Source organism: Gossypium hirsutum, chromosome A11, assembly GCF_007990345.1.
Source record: "Gossypium hirsutum isolate 1008001.06 chromosome A11, Gossypium_hirsutum_v2.1, whole genome shotgun sequence".
NCBI lineage: Eukaryota > Viridiplantae > Streptophyta > Magnoliopsida > Malvales > Malvaceae > Gossypium > Gossypium hirsutum.
In genome coordinates, this window is record NC_053434.1 from 108781358 (window position 1) to 108797171 (window position 15814).

At 29.9% G+C, this 15814-nt stretch overlaps 2 protein-coding genes and 2 non-coding genes across 5 annotated transcripts; 3 read left to right on the plus strand and 1 right to left on the minus strand.

The window, feature by feature from the left end:
• Nucleotides 1-4422: 4422 nt before the first annotated feature.
• Nucleotides 4423-6725, plus strand: LOC107889061 (perakine reductase). 2 transcript variants are annotated; one of them, XM_016813363.2, is made up of 7 exons: nt 4423-4678; nt 4819-4986; nt 5093-5296; nt 5427-5599; nt 5695-5791; nt 5882-6035; nt 6174-6725. In XM_016813363.2, exons 1-7 carry the CDS (start codon nt 4616-4618, stop codon nt 6365-6367), a joined length of 1053 nt encoding a protein of 350 aa, XP_016668852.2. In that variant the 5' UTR covers nt 4423-4615; the 3' UTR covers nt 6368-6725. The 2 variants fall into 2 exon arrangements, with proteins under 2 accessions (XP_016668852.2, XP_040937611.1); XM_041081677.1 differs by having other exon boundaries at nt 4569-4715; nt 4803-4986.
• Nucleotides 6726-6908: 183 nt separating this feature from the next.
• On the plus strand, nt 6909-6979 carry TRNAG-GCC (transfer RNA glycine (anticodon GCC)). The gene has a single exon. It is a non-coding gene; the product is annotated as a tRNA-Gly (tRNA).
• Nucleotides 6980-6987: 8 nt separating this feature from the next.
• LOC121210274 (small nucleolar RNA snoR114) lies at nt 6988-7072 on the plus strand. Its single transcript, XR_005905394.1, has one exon. It is a non-coding gene; the product is annotated as a small nucleolar RNA snoR114 (small nucleolar RNA).
• Nucleotides 7073-10034: 2962 nt separating this feature from the next.
• LOC107895558 (uncharacterized) lies at nt 10035-11173 on the minus strand. Its single transcript, XM_041082126.1, has 2 exons — nt 10901-11173; nt 10035-10622 (listed from the first exon to the last, which is right to left on the minus strand). Exons 1-2 carry the CDS (start codon nt 11171-11173, stop codon nt 10035-10037), a joined length of 861 nt encoding a protein of 286 aa, XP_040938060.1.
• Nucleotides 11174-15814: the final 4641 nt, after the last annotated feature.

Here is a 15814-nt window from a genome sequence, read left to right on the forward strand (position 1 = left end):
ATGCCTCAAAATTATTATAAAACCATCCAAAATAAAATGTCCAAAGTCCAATTACAACCAAAATCAAACTAATTCTCGAGAGTACCATAATTCCCAAATACAGTCTCTAAAATGTGTAATAGAGTCTCTACCAAGCCTAAATATCTTGGAACTCTCTTGCTCGACTCCTCAGCTCCTCAATCCCGACGATTATTTTCAAGAATGTGCCAGTGTGAGCTTTAAAAGCATAAATGAATGTTAATAAAAATGAAAAGTAAATCAACATCTAATTCATGCTTAACTCACAATCAATCATTCACCAATTGACAGCCACATTATTTAAACATGTCGATTTAATTTCCAAAAGCAATTTCCATACAGAAAATCAATTATCCATGGCTTTCAATCATTAATTGATATAGCAACCATCACAATAAATATATATTGGCATACACTTAAATATCCCATTGAGTGGAGACTCATGCTCAACACTCCCTTATCTACTCCAACAAATCAGTCCACCTAGAACCTCATTGCTCACAAATAACATATCAATATGGTGAGTACTCACAAATCCTATGGAATGCCAACTATATCGAATGGATCCACCATGCATATTGCCAATATATACAATCAAACATAGCAAATAAGTTAGTCATTATGATGCTCAATTTAATGTGACAAGATGCCTATGTATAACATGTAACATAATCATTTAGCATCCAATTAAATCAAACAATTCATTTTTCAATTCTCATATTCAATTATCAAATGTAGCACCAACATATCATGGTCAAAATTTTCAGTACACAAGCTTTAAAATCATCCTTAAAATTAATAAAATTAAATAGCACAACACCACCCAAAAACTCACTTACCATTTTTTCCCATACAAATTCAGTTTATTGCACATTTATTACCAATCTTGCAGAATCAACCATTCAACCATAATTAATTAATTGAAGTCGTTAATTAGGATACTAATTAAACATAATTGAGGGTCAATTTACCAAATTGCCCTTAGAAACACTCACCACAGAATTTTATTCTACCACAACAAATGATCAACTAGGCAATTTCTAGCTTCAATTCCAATTGTCTTAGTCCTCTTCAAGATTCGAAGCTTTAACAGAGATAAAGTAGACATTATCACCTTTCCAAAGCTATATTAAACAAAAATTTAATTAATTATACTAATCGAAATTCTTTTACAAAGATACCTTACTGAATTTGTAACATCAAGTCGAAAACTTGATTCCTCACAAAATCGATCACTCCGGCCCTCCTAATCACTTCCAAGCATTAATACTAGACCAAATACACATAAACTAAGCATCAATTTCACATTTAAATCAATTTCACAAAAATCCAGAAAATCAGTTCATGAAAATGATGAAATTCGAATTTCTTCAAATTACCTCACTAATAATGTTTAATCTTGATAAATAAGATCAAAAACCTTTTAATAGATCAATTTTGAGTTGGAACATCCATTGATTTGTTGATTTCCTCTCAACATTTAAGATTCACCATTAAATCACCTTAAGCTTTTGAAGAAGATGACATGGATGAAAAATCATATAATTATCACTCAAATCATGTAAAAATGTTTCTAATCATCATAAAAATAAGTTTAGAAATAATAATTACCTTTGATTAGTTTTAAATCCTTTGATTGAAAATCTTGATTCAAGAGTCTTAAGAAATTTCAGAATATTTTTTGTTACTTTTGTGAATAATTTCGAGTGAAAAGAGAGAGTATTTTGATAAGGAAATTGTTTAGAAGATGATAGTAAAACCATGCAAAGAAAACAAAATTTATAACTCTCTAATATGATGTAAATGGTGTGAAAAATAGGCTAAGTGCATTGTTTTTAAAACTGAAACAACCCACCATAATTTAAAAATTGGGGAATTTCCCTAATGGCCACTCTCACATTTCCCTTTACTATTTAATCATTTCCCTCTAAAATTTCAAATTTTAAGGTCTATTTGTCAAATAAATACTCTAATTTTCCCTTGTTTTACTACTAAATACTATTTAGTTAATATTTAAATTTAACTCAAATTAACCCCTAATAAAAAGTATTTTAAAATTCTATTTCGACCCAAATTAATTATTTTCACTAATAATTATTTAATTACTTTAAAATTAATTTTTTTTAAATATTTTTTATTTTTTCGGATTATTGTTTAATCGATTTTAAATGAAATTAACCACCTAAATTAAATTAACTATAAACCCCATAAATTCCTAGTTTATCACTCAAAACACGAAAAATATATCCGAAACCCAAAAAATATATTCAAAACTACTAAACCCAGTCTAGGGATATTACAATTTATTTGTTTATTTTTTATCTTAATAAAATGCCATGTCAGGAATTTACACATAACTTAATGAAAAATTATGCCACATAAATAACGAGATGAGTGAAATGTAAAAATTAAACCAAAATTAAAGTTTGATGTATACAAATACACCAAATTAAAGATGATGTATAACATTCCAAATTTTATCAAAGTTAATGTATAATTTTAATGTTTATCCCATTTTATTATTATCTTCTATTATAAATTATTTATTTTTTTACCCCTTTGTTATTAATTGATTACAAAATGCTATCATTTACCTATTATGTTAAAGACCATATAGTATTAATTTATAATTATTTTTTAAAATTTATTAAAATTGTTAATATGTTATCAATAATTTATGGAATTATTTACTAATAAATTAATTATATTTTTATTATTTATTATTTATCAACAATTTATTATATTATTTAACATATATTATTATTTTATAATAATTTATCTTTTAATTACAAAAATTACCATATATTATGAATAAATTATAGAATTAAAATTATTTATCATTGAACTATCTTAGAGGTTTGAATTCGGTCACCTAATTATTAAATTATTGATTTACACACTCATTTATTACGGAAGCTAAAAATATTAACCATCTAATAGTAAGAGACTACGATTATTTTATTACAAACCACAACAATCAACAGTTATGATATTCCAATTATGAAATTTTAATAATGTCTAAAACAAAATATTATTAATTAAATTTTAAAATTTTAAACTTATGTAAATTAAATAAAAAATTTTAAAAATTAAGTGACAAAAATATAATTTAATTTTCAAAAACATTAACTTTTTTATATAAATTCATATGTTGTGGCAAAATAAAGTATTGTGACATAACATCTTATAGATGCTGTTATATTGTTATGTTATCGTATCATTATTGATTAATGATTGAATGGCCAACATATTCAATGTTATTAACTATGGTGCTTAAGATGATTTTGATAGTTGAATAGTTAAATTAAACATATATTACTATTACATGTTAAATTATATGTTAAATTTATTTATTATTTGTTATTAATCATATATTACTATTTTATCCATAGTTTGCTACTAATATTATTCATTATGCATATCATTTTATTGATCTTTATATTACAAAATTTATTACAAAAAATGTTGAGGTAGTTTTTGAGCAGTACTTAGGTCAATACCAACCAGTCATGGTATTGTTTGCTTAGAAAACTTGTCATGTTGCTTAGAAAATTTGTCATGTTTAAGCAGTAAATTTTTGCAACAAAACATTTTTGGGCTTTGAATTTTGTTGATACTTTGGATGTTAGTCAACCCATCTTTAATATTCAAATTACACGTAGCAACATACTTGGAGATTGATTTGGATTTGGATCCAAGTAATCAAATTCTAAAGTTTGATTGATTAGATCAAATTGGGCAAAACTTGAAAGTATATCTTGAAAATTCAAGATTTTTCCTGCGGTGATTGAAGATATTTGTTATGCTAATTATCTTATTTGTTTCGAGATAAAATTGATTGTAATTGATATAATATGTTAGCAAATAACAATCTCTTATAAATTGAGGAGAGTTGTATGGGTGAGGTACTAAACTAAGAGCACTTATTATTATTCCTTGAGGAACGTTTCTTTTAACACTTACAAAAAATTTCTAAGCATTTGACCAAATTTGAAAATTACTTTGAAAATAATTTCTCATGGTTTAACATGAAGTTTTACAAAATTTGATTAAAGAAATATTTTGTTATATCAAATCATTTGAAAATCAAAGTTAACACTAATAATAATTAATTAATTAATTAAAATTTTATAAAAATCTAAAAAAATATTAAACCACTTCGACTATCGATTTCTATTCAACTTTTCAATTTTTATCATTTTCATATAGTTTTTCGATCAATTGATTCAACATTTTTGTTCGGACTATTATACCCATCAATTTTTAATCCATCCAATTTGATATTATTCTAGTAATATTAATCACATCATTAAAGTAAAAAATTATATTATCTCTAAATATCTATAAAATCTTTCAGCATACATATCAATGTTTTTAATAAAACAGACAAAAAGATGACCTATAGGGTGACATATTGGGAACATATTACGAATTCATGACATATTTAGACTAGTCACGAAGTGGGCAAGTCAACTAAGATGAAGATTCTAACCTTCATAGCCATCGGCTAAATCTTTTATACTTGCTGTTTCTTTTGAGCTGTACACAAAGCCTCAGTTCATTAACACAAGAAAGAACAGAAAAAAAGGAACAAAAGATGGGTGAGGAGCAGCAGGGAATTCAGATTCCCAGAATCAAACTGGGAACTGAAGGACTTGAGGTTAGATTCTGCTCTTCTTACACTACTCATGACAAAGGTTGTCTCTAAATATGCCCTGAATTTTTGTCATTTTTTATCTGTTCCTCCAAGATATGCAGACTGTAGCTGGATTTATTTGTCTCAGTTCTTTTGTTTTGTAGGTTTCAAAGTTGGGGTTTGGCTGTATGGGTCTCACTGGAGGTTACAGTTGTCCAGTCTCTGAAGAAGTTGGGATATCGATTATCAAGCATGCATTCCACAGAGGAATCACTTTCTTTGATACATCTGATATCTATGGACCCAAAACTAATGAAATTTTGGTTGGAAAGGTAGACATGCTTGGACAAGCTGTTCGTATTTTCAAGTCCAATTACCCCAGCTTCTATTATTGTTCTTGTCTCATGAACCTGTAAAACCAATATCTTCCCTTTTCAGGCATTGAAGCAGCTACCAAGAGAGAAGGTACAGCTAGCCACAAAATTCGGTTTCGAAAAACTGGATTCAACAGGTATCAAAGTAAACGGTACACCTGAATATGTCCGTGCCTCTATCGAGGCTAGCCTAAAGCGCCTAGATGTGGACTATATAGATCTCTACTACCAGCACAGAGTTGACACCAACACTCCTATAGAGGATACTGTAAGTGCTGCAGTTGAAAGCACCATAAGATTATTTGTTCAATACATAATACCAAGTCCTAGATTTTCCTTCTTTCATCTTCTTATTGGGGGGAAACTATCTTTTAACTGGTTGAGCTTTCTGACTTTAGATGTCTGAACTCAAGAAGTTAGTGGAAGAGGGGAAAATTAAGTACATAGGTTTATCTGAAGCTAGCCCTGAAACTATAAAGAGAGCACATGCGGTTCATCCTATAAGTGCTTTCCAGACAGAGTGGTCGCTGTACACTCGTGATATCGAGGATGAAATAGTCCCCCTTTGCAGGTTCGTTCGTGTATCTTGAACCATTGAAACTTAAAAAAAAATGTAAAGTTTACTTCAGATTTGAACTCTAATCTTGCTAATCGTGTTCTATGCAGGGAACTTGGAATTGGGATCGTTCCTTATAGCCCTCTTGGTCGCGGTTTCTTTGGTGGCAAAGGAGTGGTGGAAACTGTGCCTGCAAATAGTCATCTGGTATGGGAACTAACTTATTTATGTCTTTAACCTATCCTTAGTCTTTGTGTAGAAAGTAAACTAATACCCTCCCAACTTCTACCTTTTAAGCTATATTTCCCAAGGTTTCAAGGAGAAAACTTGGACAGAAACAAGATGTTGTATTTGAAAGTGGAGAAGTTGGCTGAGAAGCATGGATGTAGCCCTGCACAATTAGCACTTGCCTGGGTTCTTCATCAAGGGGATGATGTAGCACCGATTCCCGGTGAGTCACATTCTGTAATTTTCAACATCTATTTTCTCTTTTCGATAGCCTTGTACCAAGTACCAATGCATATGCCTTGTTTAGATTATAGAACTAGGACCATAGTTTTGATCCTTTCTTTCATTCTTGTTTTCACAGGAACAACAAAGATAAAAAATCTGGATAGTAACATTGATTCAGTAAAAGTAAAGCTCACAGCAGAAGATTTGAAAGAAATTTCTGATGCGGTTCCGATAAATGAGGTAGCAGGTGATGTTTTGCCTGATAGATTTAGTCAATTACACTGGAAGTTTGGTAATACACCACCAAAGGGGAGCAAAGTTTCAACCTGAAAAAAACCATGGATGCCAAGTCTGCAGCAAATATGAAGTTTTGGATGAACGGACTCTCCAACAACTCAAACTATTGAAAAATTGTATCAATGATTTGGTAAGCAATTTGGTTAAAGTACTAATGAAGGGTTGAGTGAGAGTAGAAGCCTGCATTACCAAACCAAAACAAATAAGCAGTTTTGTATTGTGTTTCTGTCTGTGATATGTAGCTAGTAATCTTCCAAGTTATGTAGTTTGAAAATGAACCAGGTTGTTTGTTTATCACCTGAATGCTGCTAGTAACAGCAGCATTATTGTATTAGGTTTCTACTACCTGCTTTACTTGGAGAAATAAAAAAAATCTACTTTTTCCAGAAAATTTAACACAAGTGAATGCGTCCCTTGCTCTAAATCTATTAAAATTATTGATCTCTTCTTTTGTTTCATTTCATTTTTACATGAGTAAAAGCTGTATCAAATAACAATATGAGATATCTTTCTAAAATAAAATAAAATCAATCTATGGGATTTATATAATATGTTAAAACATGTGCACAACGAAGCACCAGTGGTCTAGTGGTAGAATAGTACCCTGCCACGGTACAGACCCGGGTTCGATTCCCGGCTGGTGCATATTGTTGGAGCAATAAAGAGAAATTCGCTTTTGTGATGTTTGGGTTCATCTCTGTCTCTGATCTTACGATGAAAAACTGCGCTTCTGAGCTCTTTTATTCTTTTTTTTTTCTCTATTTTAGATTCTAAATATCATTTTCCAGGTGAAGAAAAGGAATTTATGAAAATTCTAATTCTGAATTTCGTTGAATTTTTTCTTTAAAGTTAGTATACTTTAATTTATCATCTCACCTTCAATTTTACAAAAACAAAAAAGTTTGCCAATTTATTGGTGCAAATCAGGGATTTAAATTGCGGTGGCAGTCGTGTTTAAGTTCGCGTTACGTTTATCACGGTTGCGGACATAAGGGATACTATTGCGGTCACTACAGGTATTGCCGTCGTGAATTTTTTTAAAATTCGCACAACTTATTGTAAATCATAATAATTATAATTAATATTATAAAAAGTCACTTTTAATAATTTTTAGTGTGTTTTCTAACACTTATGAACTTTTATTAATATGATATGAGAATACAACTTTTATTATCATTAATTATTCTTATTTTTATTTACGAATTTTCTAAATATGTTATATTAACTAATAACAAAGTAAAAAAAAGGAAATATTAAACATTTATCATATTTAATAAGTTTGAAAGTTTTTATAGATAAAATAATTGAAAATTCATACCTGAGAGATGTTTTCAATATTTCTTGACAGCTTTAAAGATGGTAAAGATATAAACATTCTATGCTGCAAAAGGAAAAAAGGAATAGATAAATGTTTAGATTCTCATTAATTATTCCTATTTCCTACCACTTATTCTCACTCTCATTCTACTTTCATATATAGTTTAACATGTTTCAATTCTTAATTATCTTTTCATAAAATATATTCCATTTATTTATCTAAAGATATATTTTAAATGTTTTAATATCATCAAAATTAAGAACATTAACAAAAGTTTTCTTTAAAACAAACATACCTTACGAATAATGGTAGTGGTACGATTTAGTTTTCACTAATTAGTGGAATGACGAGGAAGATCAGATCCTTCACCTTCACTTTGAGAGCATTCTTGACTTGATTCTCTTGGCCTTTGTCCAAAAATATATCCAAAAAAAAGTAACATTTTCACCTTGGTTTTCATATAATTGATATGGAGGATATATTTGAGGAGAAGGATACATGAGAGGTGGAGGTAGGTGATACATTGGTGGTAGAGGATGCATTTGAGGCTGGTATGGCACACCATAATTAGGAAATGGTGGATAATAACCATATGGTTGTGGATAACCATGTGAAGGTTGAAAATATAAAGGTTGTTCTGGTGGATAAAAACCTTGAGTGCTAGTAGATGAATCATTGTACCCAAGGTTACTAGAACTCGATCTCCTACTAGATAAAGAGCCTATAGAAGTATGCTTATTGCCTTTTCGTTTTGATGGAGCTCTAAGTTCACTTCTATCTCTCCTAGGTTCAGGAAACATATTTCCATCAAACTCTGATCTATCACGAAAATATCCACTAGTGGTACCAACCCCACTAGTGGTACCAACCCCATATTCTCCTCCATACTGACTAGAAGACCTAATTTCACCTCTATCAACACTATATCCATCATCCTCATCAATTGGACTTAAACCACCACCATCGGGTCCATCGCCACTCTGACTTGGCATTGAACTAGAACTTGAATGAGACAAATTTTGTTGTTGAGATTGATCAACATCCATTTCATCATCAGAGGTATCCACAGGCAACACACCGGCATTTTCACCATCTAATAATGGATTCTCTTTCTCATGAAGCCATTCTGATAGTGGATCAACATCTTCAAAGATATGATCAAGGCTGGTAGGATTAAAACTAGCGTTTATATCATCAGTGTTCATTTTTTTTGATGTCTTATCTGAAGCCTCATATTATAATAGGTAAACACTAGTTTTTCAAGTTTTTTATACTTTAACCTATTTCTTGCCTTAGTGTGAATATAACTAAATGTGCTCCAATTTCGTTCGCAATTTGATGCTGAAGTTGTTTGACTAAGCACTTTAATTGCTAATTTTTGTAATTCGGGGACACATGTGCCTTATATTATCCACCACTCAGCTGTATAATATTATTTAAATTTGAAAATAACTTCAAAATGTACAATATAATTAAATAATATAAATTAAATTAAATAATTTAATTAACTGTTTACCCAGATTCATTTGCTTCCAAGCTCTTTGTGCTTGTGGAGTACCGAATGTCTCATGTTTATCTCTAAATAGTAACAATTGCATAAATAAAAGATAGAGTAAAAATAAAATAAAATAAAATTCTATTTCAAATTATGTAACTAAGTTACAAATAATAGTACTTGAATATAACCTGATTAACCATTCTGACTTGAGTATCAAAAGAAGGTTCTAATCTTTCAATTACTGATCGTGTACCTTCTAATGTTTCTATTAGTACATTCTCAGAATGCTCCACCCCAAATTGAAATTGAGGATCAAGAAAATAACCTAAGTATAATTTATAAGAATATCATTAAATAATAATAATCTAAAGCTTAAAACAATAAAATAAAAAAATAGTTCTTAATTATATGAAACATTTTATCTTACCAGCTGAATGCAAGTCGGAATGCATAAAATTCCATCTATTGTCAATAATCTTTTCATACTCGGTGAAATATCGACAATCTTGTTGAATTGCTCGTTTAGCTCTATCAACAGCCTCATAAATAAAGCCCATTGTTCGTTTTTCATCGCTATCCACAAGTCTCAATACTATTACTAGGGGCTCGTAAACTTTTATGAGGTCGTTGGCTTTTTTTCCAAAAATCTTTTCCCAAAACAATTTTTTGGCTTCATAAGCTGGCCCTGACTTTTACTGTCCCCATTTTGATTCTTTAAATTCCTATATATTCATAAGAAAAATTTTAAAATAATATAATTTAAATTATTTGGAACTAATAAAATCATTAAAGGTTGCTATATTTAAGTAATTATATTAACTAATTATAAAATACTAACCTTGCTTTTGTCTTGTTATCTAATTATATTTAAGTAATTATATTAACTAATTAAACATCTCTCTCAGACCTTGCTTTTGTCTTGTTATCTCTTCAAGTTGAATGAAATGAGTTACAAATCGAGTAAGAGAAGGTCGAAGTATTTGTTTCCCTTGTGTATACTTCTTCATCAAATCAACAGTCCAAATGCGATTGTGTATAAAGCAAGTTACTTTCTTTGCCTCATCTAACACTTTTGCTACACTAGGCTTTTTCCCAATATCTTCAAGGTATAAATCTAAACAATGAGCTACACATGAGGTCCAATATAGATGTTTTCTTTTCAACATTAATTTTTTTCCAGCAGCTTCCATTGCTACCTCATTATCAGTCACTATTTGGACAATGTAATTTTCTCCAATTTCTTCTACAACTGAATCTAGTAAACTGTAGTAGAATTCAGCATCTCTACTACGGACACTTGAGACATCTACTGATTTCCAAAAAATGGTTCCTTTACTACAATAAACAAGGAAATTAATGATGTGCATTTGATTCAAACTATTGGTCCAACCGTTACACATTAGAGTTGCACCCAATTCTTTCCAATAAGTATTTAGTCCATTTATCCAATCACGAACTCGTTGATACTCTGACTCCAAATACACATTTGAAATCTCATAAGGTGTTAGGAGCTTTACACCTTGTCCAACTTCTGTTGACACTTGAATTAAGTTATACAACCATGGAGAGCTTGCTAATTGAAAAGGAAGTCTTTCATATATTAAAAATTTAGATACCGCTTCACCTATCTTCCTTCGAAAACTCTTTAAAAAAGAGTCATTGACCTTTGCTTGCTTTGAACTTTTGCTTCTAACCAATTCAGATATAGCTCCCCTTAAGGTAAACTCAGACTCACTTAGGATGGATTTACTTGTTCTTTCTCTATGATATTCTCTAGCTGATCCATGAGAAGATCGCCCTTCTTCATAAATGTTATTCCAACCACCAATACTTCGTTTGAATTCTTCCTTCTATGCCACTCGTGTTGTGATTGGATACTTTCTCGAGTTGCTTGCCTTATAGCAGAAACCTCATCAATGAATTCCTCGTGTTCATCCTCATCTTCTCTTAATTGAGATAAGAATTCATCTTTTCTCCTCTTTTTGTCTATTTTCTTTGTCTTACTTTCTTTTAGTATATTCATCATACTTTCTCTAATGACACCTGTTAATAAAATAAAAATAATTCACACTTTATATTATTATCAATTATATATAATCTTTATAGAAAATTTACAATAACATTTAAAAATAATAATAAAGTATCACATACCAGTAACATTAGGGCATGGTGCAACATTGCCAGTTTTATGAGCAATGTGCTCTTTAAATCGTGTTATTCCTCCTTTCACAACTTTTTCCACAAAGTTTGCATACGATATTTCCTTTCATATTTAGCACTGGAGTTCCAAAGTGCCAACCTATATCATTACTTGGTGCACCCTCCAATCCTTTAGTCGAGAACTCTTCACGTGGTGGCACGCTTTATTTTTATTTATATATAAGAAACATAAAATTATATTTAGAAATATAAGCAACTCATTACTTATATTATCAATAATATAATACAAAAAAAGAAAACATCATTAACATGGAAAATTTAAATTTATTGCATAATTCATACATAATAATAATAAATAATAAATAATTATCATTATAAAGTTTAATTACAATATTAATTAAAAAATAACATATAAAGTAAAATTATAAACCTGATAAGATTGAAGCTTTCATATTAAAAAATATAATAATATGATTGTTGTCAAAGTAATTTTCATTTTCTATAAAATCTCTCCAAACTCTAATAAATCAACCCAAATATACTTTGCTTCAACAAGTTAAAAGGTGAAGAGGATGGGAGTGAGAGTTGGTATTCACTCTTTTCCACTTTAAATACTTACTAGTTTATAGAAACAACAGGTGAAAACCTTTATGTAATATATTTATAAAAAAATTGTTATGAAAATTAAGGGCATGAAATGATAAAGTTAAGATGATTTTAATGTGAGGTTTCAAATGTCATTATTTACATTTATATGCATGTATTTTTTTCTAAATTTATCAAATATAAAAATATATAGATACCTCGAAATAATATTTGTTGTTTTATAAAATGAATGGAAAATAATTTTCTAATTGAGTTTAGTCTCGGTTATTAGGTTACATCAACTCAATCAACTCTTTAATTTATAGTATAGATGATTTTTCATGGTTGCATTAGCATAGAATATAATTACACAAGAAAATTATTAAAACTCCATATGTGTATGTAAAAATTTAATTTCATAAATTATTAATATGTTAAAATCTATATCAATAAAAATTAAACAAATAGAATATGAATATTTATATTATACTTAATTGTCGATAAGTTAATGTCAAGAGTCAACTAAACACTAACTTGATTGGAAATTAATAAAAAACATAACCTTTTTACAAAGTAGCAAATATTACAATATAAAAGTGTTTTTACATTTTATACGAAATATATAAAAAAATCAATTTAAATCTAAAATACATATGGAAAAATACAAACAATAATCAAATTTAAAAACTTTCAAATCCTCAAATTTATCATTCAAATTAAAACTCATTTTTTATATTAATTTTAATAAACATAGTGAGGATATCATTCTCATTAAATAATATATAGTGGTTTTATTTTAAAAATGATTATATATATATATATATGTTTAACCGGTATAATGAATTTCATTTATGAGCTTTAATTTCAAGTTTATATAGGATATTAACTTTAAGTCAAAGTGTCAAACATTACTCCCATTAAAGAATGACCTGTCAAGAGAACAGTGGTAGCCTAGACGGTGCCACCGTTTTGGCTAGGAGTAAAAGAAAATAAAAATGAAAAAAATAAAGAAAAAAGGAAATCAAATGGCAGAAAACTTAGAAAGAAAAACTGAAGAGGCCCTAAAGTTCCAGGATCTCGCCTCTCTTGCTCGTTTTCATCGCCGTTGCTGGATTGATTTCCTTTTTCTCGATTTTACAACAATTAGTAAGGAATTGATTCACTTTGTGTTGAAGCAGTTCAAATTACTTGGCACTATTTTTTTTTCTAGATTCTTTTATGTTGCAGACTATTAGTAAGGAGCAGATTTACTTTGTGACCTAAACTCTATCATCCTCTCAAAACTCATATCCTCTCAAAATTCTATCAAATTCTTGGAATATGCTGCAAAAACAAGCAAGAATCAAGACAAAGTTTCAGGTACTTACTTGAAAATTAGCAATCTCTGAATGTGCAAGTGATTAGGGGTTCAGGGTTTGCTTTGTTTGCCGTTTGGTTTGGAGTTTAAAGACTGAAATATGAGAAATAGAATTTTATATTTTCTATTGCTTTTGAGTTTTGAATTTTGATTGTTTTTTTCTGTTTAATTGGTCTTCTTTTTACTTTTTTTGATTGAAAACACTCTGATTTTGCAAGTAGGGGAATATATTCCCTTTGGTTTATTGTGTTTCACTGTTTCTATTGATAGATTTTTTTTAATTTACTATAATGGAAAATAATAGGAATAGTGGCCCGTTATTGCCGCAATTGGCCGTTACCCGTTAAATTGCGGCCACGACCCACCGTTCTCGGTGTGACTCCGCTTCACACCATAATTTTCAGCAGTAGCGGTTTCAGACGGTGCTGCTACCGCTATATAGTAGTCGCTATAGCGGTATCGAACCGCTATTTAAATCCCTAGTGCAAATCTTTTGTATATAAATTGAAGAATAATTGATTTTCCCTATTCATATATGAATAATGGGTAGGTTTTGGTTACGAAATTGGATTAACTTATTAGTTTTGGTAGGGTAAGAAGACCAACTTTAAACAAATTAAAATATAGGACTTAATTTATTAATTTTTGTAAAGTTGAAAAAAGATTTTCTGAAATGAATAGTGAAAGATTCACTCCATTTGGGAGGGGGATTAGGACTCTATTTTTAGAACCAAAACACCATTTTCCTCTCCATCTTGACCTCAGTTGATATTGTGTATCAACAAAATTTGCTCAATAAAATTTTAAGTCAAAACCTATATAGTTAGCCCAAAATTACACAAATTATAAGTGTAAGCTTCTTTCAGAAGAGCCAACTTATAACTTTTTTTCGACAAGATAACGGATAAATTATTATATAACTATAATAAAATATATAATAACTTGATTCAGGATTTGACCTGGTGATCCAACCCGAAATACCTATGATTCAAATAACCTCACACACTCCATTTGAGTAGGGGGTTCGGACTCTATTTTTCGAACCAAGACACCATTTCCCTCTCCATCTTTACCTCCGTTGATATTGTGTATCACTATATATATATATATATATTATCCTAAAAAATTCAATAACTTTCTTCTCCAATGATCTAACAAATCATCTAACAAGTTCAAAATAATAATTAAAAGAAAAAAGAAAAGAGCTCACTATCACAATAGCATTGACACTAGACAGATACTGTAGTTTCCTTCATTCCTAACAAATTTCCACCAGAGAAAGTCAATGAAGTAACTATTCAACAGTAAAACCAATAGATTTTTCTTCATTTCTCATAAACCAAATTAACTAATAACCATCTCAATAAACCAAATTTGCACTTATAGAAAGAGGAAATGAATGGTATTACCATGAGAACTCCACTAATCCAGGCCAGAACTTGCTTTTCAAATTGTCCACCATCTTTGCCTGCCTAAAATTGACAAAAAAAAACTAAAGAGTTTCAATAAAAGTTACTAAAGCCAATTCATAACTAAGAAGCAAATTTTAAAACCTGCAACTTTCACGCCAATTCCACATTGCACATAATTTGGTCCTAGTGTCGAAGTTCGCCGTACCGGTGTTGCTACTCGTCGGTTCTTCTTGTTTCTTCTATTTTTTACCGCCTCTATGGCGATCGATACCAATTGGAGTTTCCCCGAAATGGCGATCAGATTAGAATCATGTCATTATCTTCCCCGACAATCTGCATTATCCAAAATCAACCATGAAAAAAAGAGCTCATTAGAGAGATAGAGAGCGTGAGAGAGCCATTCGACCTTTTGTTGATCGAGAGGAATTAAATTGAGAGAGAAGAGCCAAAACTGAAATACCTGAAATTAGAAAAAGTTGTAGAGAGAAAATAAATAATAGGAAATGACAAAATAATTTTTTTTGTACAGAGAAACTGTTGGAGAATATTCAAAATTAGTTTTTCTAAATTTAGATTTGGTTGGGTTGTGCTCAGTTTATTTTTTCCTTATTTTTCTGTATTTGTTGAGATATGATTTAGTACCAAATTTTTCCCATTGAGATTTGTTGATGTGTAAAGCCTATATAAGAGGCTGATCTTTAGTTGAATAAGATGCATTAGTTTTTCCCAAATATACTATAGCTTATTTGTGTCCATAGCCTGTTTGATAAGATTACTCTTAAAAACCTTTTTTACTATCTCTTATTTTTAAAGGCTGTTTTGAGTTTCTTTCTCTTTGTGCAGTTGTCTCTCCAACATTCTTTGGTATCATAGCAAGGTTCAATTGTTATTAGGTGCATTTTTCATGACGACAAACAATAATATCATGAGTGTTTCTCAACCGACAATTCCCGTTTTCAATGGTGATAGCTATGAGTTTTAGAGAATCAAAATAAAGACACTGTTTAAGTCTCAAGAATTGTGGGACTTAGTTGAGAATGTGTATCCTGATGACGATGGGGAGGCTAAGTTGAGAGAAAACCAGAAAAGTGACAACAAAGCATTATTCTTCATTCAGCAAGCTGTTCACGAGTCAATTTTTTCAAATATT